The sequence below is a fragment of the Tupaia chinensis genome, unplaced genomic scaffold (assembly GCF_000334495.1).
Source record: "Tupaia chinensis unplaced genomic scaffold, TupChi_1.0 Scaffold000212_1, whole genome shotgun sequence".
Lineage (NCBI taxonomy): Eukaryota > Metazoa > Chordata > Mammalia > Scandentia > Tupaiidae > Tupaia > Tupaia belangeri.
Window position 1 is genome coordinate 1,655,420 of NW_006159687.1, and position 8,432 is coordinate 1,663,851.

At 46.0% G+C, this 8,432-nt stretch overlaps 1 protein-coding gene across 1 annotated transcript; it reads right to left on the reverse strand.

Moving 5' to 3' along the window:
* Window positions 1-1,534: 1,534 nt before the first annotated feature.
* On the reverse strand, window positions 1,535-3,751 carry LOC102495561 (peptidyl-prolyl cis-trans isomerase A). The gene is made up of 2 exons (XM_014587417.1): window positions 3,737-3,751; window positions 1,535-1,978 (listed from the first exon to the last, which is right to left on the reverse strand). Exons 1-2 carry the CDS (start codon window positions 3,749-3,751, stop codon window positions 1,535-1,537), a joined length of 459 nt encoding a protein of 152 aa, XP_014442903.1.
* Between the last annotated feature and the right edge of the window lie 4,681 nt (window positions 3,752-8,432).

The following is an 8,432-nucleotide window of genomic DNA, read 5'->3' on the forward strand; positions in this document are numbered from 1 at the left end:
TAATTCTAGTACAAAGCTGCTTTTCTCCCTTATCTTGTAATAAGGTATAGTTGCTGGAAAAGGCATGACATGTTTTTCTACGCAAAAATGCATCATGACTTTTCCAACGATCCTATTTTTTCATATGTATTAAAAAACCTGTTTTGCAATCAAAGAAATACATATGCAAATATGTGTACTTAAAAATGAAATGATAACATAGTCATTTTAAATTCATTTTTTATCTTGTTTTATTTATTTTTTGAGGGAGAGATTTTTTACTATAGGCCCTTGCCAGAGAGACAGAGAGAGACAGAGAGACAGAAACGAGAAATCACCCCCCAGGGGACGTCCGCGCCGCAATCCCTTCTCCACTCTCCTCTCGGGATCTTGGGCACGCACATGTGTTATTCTGCTGCAGGTAAGGTCATTTGATTCTGTTATCTTTGACATTTAACCTCCCCCTTTTCCTTTATATTGTCCATCACACACAAGGTACACATTTCTAGTTGGGCACTAAGTTAGCAAAAATGATAAAAATAAAAATATGTTGGGTTGTCAGGAAAGTCATGACACATTTTCAACTAGAAAAATATAGAAAAATACTGGGGCTAGCAGGTGGCATGGTGGTTAAGGTGCTGGACATTCCCACATGGTCGACCACGGTTTGAGTCCCGGACCCGATGGCTTGTTTTCTCACGTTCCTCCTCTCTGTGTGTCTTTCTCTGATCAAATGAAAATGAACGAATAAATAAACAAAATTAAATAAATAATTTTTAAAAATTAAAAAAAATTTGAAAAGAAGAAAATATAGAAAAATACATCATGACTTTCCTGATGATCTAATACTTGGTAAAAACAAACAAACAAACAAAAAACACCAAAAACCAAAACAAAACAATAAGCTCCTAACATGAGCCAGGCAGTGTTGTGGGTGTTTGAGATACAGCAGTGAACAAACCAGGCTGACATTTCTGCCCCCTTGGAGCTTGTGTTTTGGCGAGGATGAACAAGAATTAAGTCTTGCTGAAGTAAAAAATACAGCATTTTTATAAAATAAAAGTGACCAAAATGAATATTCATATTTATCCTTATAAACACCCACTCTGTGCTGACTGTCCCAGGAGAGGAGGACGTAGCCGGGAGTAAACTCTGTACCCGTACACTCAACGGCTTGTGGCCCAGGGCTGCTGTCCCTAAGAGGTGATACCCCATTGGATGAGCATGAAATCAGATAAAAAATAAAACCGGAGGAGGTGAACCTTTGAATGCTTTACTGTGGGATACCCAGAGAAGGCATTAATAATGTTAACAGTGGAGAGACACGGGCTGCATCTGAAACCAGGGAATTCAAAACATCTAAAAACGTTTTTAGCCTTTTTTGTTATTTAGTTTTTATTTCACGAACTTGATGTTGCAACTCAGCTAGATTTGGAGGGGAATGAGGAACCGCAGCGAGAGCCTAGATTGCAGGACATGGCGAGCAGCCGGGCGGGGGTGCTCCCTGAGCTGCAGGAGGAGAGGGCTGTGGTTGACAGAACACGAGTCTCGTTCATTAGAGCCGGCCACAGTCAGCAATGGCGATCTTGCTGCTCTTGCCGTTCTGGGGCCCACGATATCCGTGGCTTCCACGAAACTCCTGCCCTCTTCCACCTTGCCAAGAGCACGTGCTTAATGCAGCCACTCGGTCTTGGCAGTGCAGATGGAAAACAGAAGCGTTTGCGTTGGGTGCAGCACTTGACGTGGACAAGCTGCCAGGAACTGTGTGTTTTGGGATGACGTTCTCGTCATCGAACTTCTCTTCATCGATGGACTTGCTGCCAGAGCCGTCATGGCGTGTCAAATCGCCACCCTGGCACGTAAACCCTGGAATAATTCTGTGAAAGCTGGAGCCCTTACGAGCACATCCTTTCTCTCCAGTGCTCAGAGCATGGACGTTTTCTGCTGTCCTTAGAACTTGGTTTGCAAGCAGCTCAAAGGAGATGGGCCCGAGGGCTCCCTGCAGACAGCGATGCAAAGAGCATGGCGGGGTCGCCCGTGGTCAAGGGCGAGAGACGAGGCTGCGTACCCCAGGGTGATTGATCGGTGGCTAAACTGACGACTGGGGTGGGTTTCCTGGGGAGAACACTTTTCCTAGTTTGTTATAGGGTGTGTGTACTCACCCGAGACCTAGATAGAAACAGAGACAGAGAGGGAAAATGAGAACTCACAGCCCCACCACCCCAGGGCGAGTGGTCACACAGCAGTCTCTTCTCCTCCATTCTTCTCTTGGGCGTTTGGGCATGAATGCACATGCACCCAGCATGTTTTCAAACTCAGGGATCCGAGACTCAAACTGTGCAGTGGTCCAGGGGGTGCCCAACTGTCTTCACCTCCTTGCCACCTGCTGGCCTGGCAGGAGATATTTTTAAAGATACTTATTCATTGAGTTTCCTCAGGCAGGAGATACTTAAAGCAATGTATTCACTCATTCCTTCATGCCTTTCTTATTGCCAGAGGATGCATGTACTCGCCAGGGAGAGAAAGAGAGAAGAAAGAGAGAGAGAGCGAGAAAGCACTCCCCAGTGGAGTGAAGTCAACCTACCATCCTCCTCCCCCCCTTTCTCCATTCTTCAAGACTTGAGCCATGCATGCAGGAGTGCCTGCTGTATTTCTTGAGCTGGTCCGACCAGATTAGAACTGGCCAGCCACGTGAGATCTGGCTCCATGCACAGGGTCTACCCACTGCACTACACAGCGGGCCCTATTTCTTTTTAGTTGGCAAATAGAAGTTGTTTATCTTTATGGTGTGCAACATGATGTTTTACAATACGTATACATTATAGAATGGCTAAATTAAGCTACTTAGCACAGGCATTATTCCACATACTTATTTTTTATTTGTGGTCAGAACACTTAAACTCTGTTCAAGGGATCAGCAGATGGCGTAATGGTTACATCACTGGACTCACACGTAGTCAACCATGGTTCGAGTCCTAGACCCGATGATTTAAAACTTATTCTGGGTGCATGTGCGTGTGTGCCCAAGATTCTGAGAAGAGAATGGAGGAGAAGGGATTGTGGCGTGGCCATCCCCCTGGGGAGGTGATTTATCATTTTCTGTCTCTCTGTCTCTCTCTCTCTCTCTATCTCTCTGACATGTGTCCTATAGCAAAATCTCTCTTAAAAAATGTTCAAAGGAGGGACCAGCAGTTAGTGTAATGGCTATGTCGCTGGACTCCCACGTAGTTGACTACAGTTTGCGTCCCGGACCCGGTGGCTTAAAACTCACACCGGGCGCATGTGCATGCGTGCCCAAGATCCCAAGAGGAGTACAGAGGAGAAGGGATTGCGGCGTGGCCATTCCCCCTGGGGGTGATTTCTCGCTTTCTGTCTCTCTGTCTCTCTGTCTGGCGAGCGCACGTGCCCTGTAGCAAAAACTTCTCAAAAAAAAAAGTTCAAAGGAGACATTTTAAAAAATAATTATTTCTTTAATTTTATTTATTATTTTTGCTAGCAGGCATCTGTGCTCAACAGAAAGAGAGAGAGAGAGAGAGAGAGAGAGCAAGAGATAGAAAATGAGAAAGCAAGTGACCAGGTCCTGGACTTGAACCAGGGTTGGCCATGTGGGAGTCTAACACCTCAATCACAAGCCACCTACTGGCACCAAAGGAGACATTTTTAAAACATATTACTTTTTAGAGTAGTTTTGGTTCATGACAAACCTGGGAGCGAGGTTCAGAACTGCCCACGTGCCCCTACCCACACTCGTGAGTACCTGCTGCTTCCACATGGACGCTTCATTATCCCGAAGCCCACGGCCTGCATCAGGCTGAGCCCTGGTGGTGGGCAGGTGTGGGCATGGACAATGTGTGATGACCTATATCCAGCGTTACAGCAGCATGGGGTCTTACCACTGCCCTAGAAATCTTCTGTGCTTCTCCCCTCCTTCCCGCTGCCACTAACCCTTGGCAACCACTAATTTTTTTTTTCTTGCTATAGGGCACGTGCCCCCAGGGGGGATGGCCACACCACAATCCCTTCTCCTCCACTCTCCTCTTGGGATCTTGGGTACACATGCACACGTACCCAGTGAGTTTTAGCCACCGGGTCTGGGACTCGAACCTCAGTCGACTACATGGGAGTTCAGCGACATAGCCATTATGCTAACTGCTGGTCCCACCACTGATCTTTTTAATGGCAGGAGATATTTTTTTCAGATGTGTGAAAATATGATCACAATGAAAAACTTACCCTTCTCAGGCCAGCAGGTGGTTGCAGGTTAAGGTGGCTGGATCCCACATGGCTGACTTCCTGGTTTGAGTCCTGGACCTGGCAGCTTAAAAAGCCTGTTGGGCACATGTATGTGGGTGCTCGAGAACCCAAGAGGAGCGTGGAGAAGAAAAGACTGCAGCATGGCCATCCCCCAAGGGGCTGATTTCTTTCTCCTCTCATTTCCAGGGAACACGGGAGCCCTATGGAAAAAGCTTAAAAACAAACAAAACAACAACAACAACAAAATTATTCTTCCACTAACTATATCTGTTTGATAATAATAACAATTTTATCTTTTAGATTTTTGCTACAGGACATGCGAGCTTGCCAGGGAGAGAGAGAGAATGAGAAATCGCCCCCCAGGCGGGACGGCCAGGCTACAATCCCTTCTCCTCCATTCGTCTCTTGGGATTTTGGGCACACATGTGTACATGCTTGGTGTGATTTTCAAGCCGTCAGGTCTGGTACTCGAACCACAGAGTTAGCCATGTGAGGTCCAGTGTCGTAACCACTACACCATCTGTTAACTCAGTAATAATTTTTTTCTTCTCAGTTCTTTTTTTTTTTAAAAAAAATATTTAATTGTATTTGTTATTATTATTTTAAAGTGTGCTGTAGGGCACATGTGCTCACCAGTTAGAGATGAGGGAGAGAATGAGAAAGCAAGCTGCCAGGTTTGGGACTCGGACAGTGGTCGGCCACGTGGGAATCCAGCACCCCAATCACTATGCCAGCCCCAATAACAAGGATATTTTAATAGCATCTTACAGTTTACTGTATTGTTCCACCAATTCTCATGACAGTTACATGTTTTCCTTTCTTTTTTTAAGGGGTTTTTGCCTTAAGGCATGTGTGCTCAATAGAGAGTGCGAGAGAAATCATGCCTCAGGGGATGGCCACACTGTAATCCCTTCTACTCTATTCTCCTTCTGGGACCTTGGGCATGTTTTTTTTTTTTTTTTGAGAGGTTTTTGCTATAGGGCGCATGCGCTCGCCAGACAGACAGAGAGACAGAAAGCGAGGAATCACCCCCCAGGGGGGATGGTCACACCGCAATCCCTTCTCCTCCATTCTCCTCTCGGGATCTTGGGCACGCACGCACACGCGCCCAGCGTGAATTTTAAGCCACCGGGTCCGGGATGCGAACCGCAGTCGACTACAAGGGAGTTCAGTGACATAGCCATTACACTAACTGCTGGTTCCCAGGCCCTGTCAATTCTTCAGCTGAGCATGAGGGAATTTCCAAATTAGTATTTCCAACATAGGACACGTTCATTTCTCGTAGGAAACCATTCCTCCACCTGCCTGGGCCTTTACATCTTCAGTCTTCTGCCCGCATCAGTCTCTTCTGGCTTAGTCGGACTCTGATGCCTGGATTTTGACCAGTGACCTCACAGCCTGAACGCATTGTGAATGATCCAGCGGCAAGATCGCACTTATTAATATGCTATTTCACTTTCGTCATCATTTCGTATAGGGAGTAAACATGGTAGAAAATGATGCTTTCTTGTCCTGTGAAAATACGTGGTCTTTCTTACTAGATTTTCGACCTTCTGGGGCTGTGGTAAAGAGAACGTTTCTGAAATGCCCATGATATGCCCTGACCACCGTAGAGCGAGTTGATCGGTGTAGTTAACGTGACTCAGTGCTCTGGTTTAGGGCTGGCGGAGAAGCAGGCATTTCATCCACTCAGGGTAGGCTGGCACGGTACAGCTTTTAGAGGGAAACTTGGCACTTTTCAGCTCAAATAAAAACATGGACATTCTGTGAGCGGAGCTTTGGGGAAATTATCCTATTGAATTACTAGCACACGTGTACAAACAGACACAAGGGTATCAAAGAGTTTGTTTTTGTAATAGCAATACATAAATAAGCAGATCCATAAGTAAGTACACAACTGAGGGACCACAGTGGTCTAATTAAGTGGGATTTGATCTAAAAATAGGGTCAGTAGGCCCAGCGCGGAGAGACAGTCGGAATCGTGGCCCAGCACCTTGAGAAGCACGCCGGCATGTGCACCCACGTGCCTGGTACTGACAGGATGACGACACAGAGGAAAAAGAACGGGGCATGATGCTGCCCATCAGAGGGTGCTCTCTGGAGAGTATACGTACCCTTTGGCTATTAAAAGAAATAGAATCCTGGGACCAGCAGTTGGCGTAATGGCTATGTCGCTGAACTCCCATGTAGTCATCCTCAGTTCGAGTCCCGGACCCGGTGGCTTAAACTCACACCAGGCAAGTGTGTGTGTGTGTGTGTGTGCCCAAAATCCTGAGAGGAGAATGTAGGAGAAGAGATTGTGGCATGGCCATTCCCCTGGGGGATGATTTCTAGCTTTCTGTCTCTCTGTTTCTCTCTGTCTTTCTGGCGAGCACAAGTGCCCTATAGCAAAAACCTTTCCCCCCTCCCCCCCAAAATAAGGTCCGTATATATTAAGGTACTATATGGTAGTAAAAATGAGCCAGTTGGTGGTGCGTTGGTTGAGACAGCTGGATCCCTCATGGCCAACTGTGCAGTTCAAATGCAGACCTGGTGTTGGATTTGAAAAACAGACCAGGTGCATGTGCCTGCGTGCCCAAAATCCCGAGAGGAGAATGGAGATGGGATTGCAGTGTGACCATCCCCTGACGGAGGGGCGGGGGCTGCTTACTATCCTTCTCTCTCTTCCTCTCTAGTGAGCACACACACCCTATAGCAAAACGAAAAAAGAAAGGAAAGAGAGAAAGAAGAAAGAAGAAAGAAAGAGTGAAAGCTGTGTAGCTCAGCGAGGACAAGATGCAGAGCTGCGGTACCGTTTGTTCCCCTGCGGACAGCACCATCTACCTATCCCTTAGGCAGCAGTCTCAGAACCGGCCAGAAGTTACAAGGATACATATCCCCATTCCTCACGCCGATTATCCTTGGAGGGCCGGTTTATGGAGGGCTTATTCTCTTTAGTACTCTGTTTGCATTTTTTATTGTGTGACTTTTGTAATCAGGCAAAACAAAACAAAACTGTTAAGTACTTATTTTTCTTCAAGAAGTTATATGTGGGGACCAGCAGTTGGCTATGTCGCTAGACTCCCATGTAGTCGACTGCGGTTCAAGTCCCAGACCCAGTGGCTTAAACTCACGCTGGGCGCGTGTGCGTGCGTGCCCAAGATCCCGAGAGGAGAATGGAGGAGAAGGGATTGTGGCGTGGCCATCTCTCCTTGGGGGACGATTTCTCATTTTCTGTCTCTCTGTCTCTCTCTCCCTCTCTCTTTCTGGCGAGCATATGTGCCCTATAGTAAAAACCTCTCCAAAAAAAGTTATGTGTGTGTGTGTGTATATATATATATATGTGTGTGTGTGTGTGTGTATATATATATATATATATGTGTGTGTGTGTGTGTGTGTGTGTGTGTATATATATATATATATCTTTTTTTTTTTTTAATTTATTTTTTTTAATGCAGGATAGAGCATATGTGCCTGCAAGAGAGAATGCGAGAGAGGCACTTTCCACAGCGTCTGGTCAGGCCGCGGCTCCCTTCTCACCCTCTACCCCCGTCCTCCAGACCTTGGGCACTTGCACACAGTGTCACCAGCATGTCTCAGGCTGACTGGACTAAGGGTTTGAACCACCCTTGCCATGTTGGACCTGGCTTTTTCTTTTCCTTTTTAAAAAAGAATTATTTCCTTTATTTTATTTATTATTATTGTTATTTTTTTTTAATTTGACCATAGCAAGACACAGAGAGAGAGAGGGAGAGAGGAGAGACAGGAGAGAGACGAGAGAGAGAGAAAGTGAGCACATGAGCCGTCAGGTCCAGGACTCAAACCATGGTCAGCCATGCAAGAGTCCAGCGCCTTTAATCACCACGCCCGCTGCCGGCCCCGACCTGGATGTTTCTGAGCAACGTGTTGCTACTGTGCTGCAGAATTGGTCTATACATATTTTGCATCTTTACAAAAATTTTAAAAATAATTTAATTATTTATTTATCATTATTATTTTAAGTTTTTGCTCTAGGACATGTGTGCTCAGCAGAAAGCGATAGAGAGAGAGAGAAAGTGAGAAAGCAAGTCACCAGGTCCTGGACTTGAACCATAGTCAGCCATGTGGGAGTCCAGAGCCTTGGCCACCTTGTCATGTCACCTTTGGCTTGTGTAGGTTTTATTTTATGTTTTTAGAGAGAGGATTTTATTAGAGAGATTTTCGCTATACAGTGTGTGCTC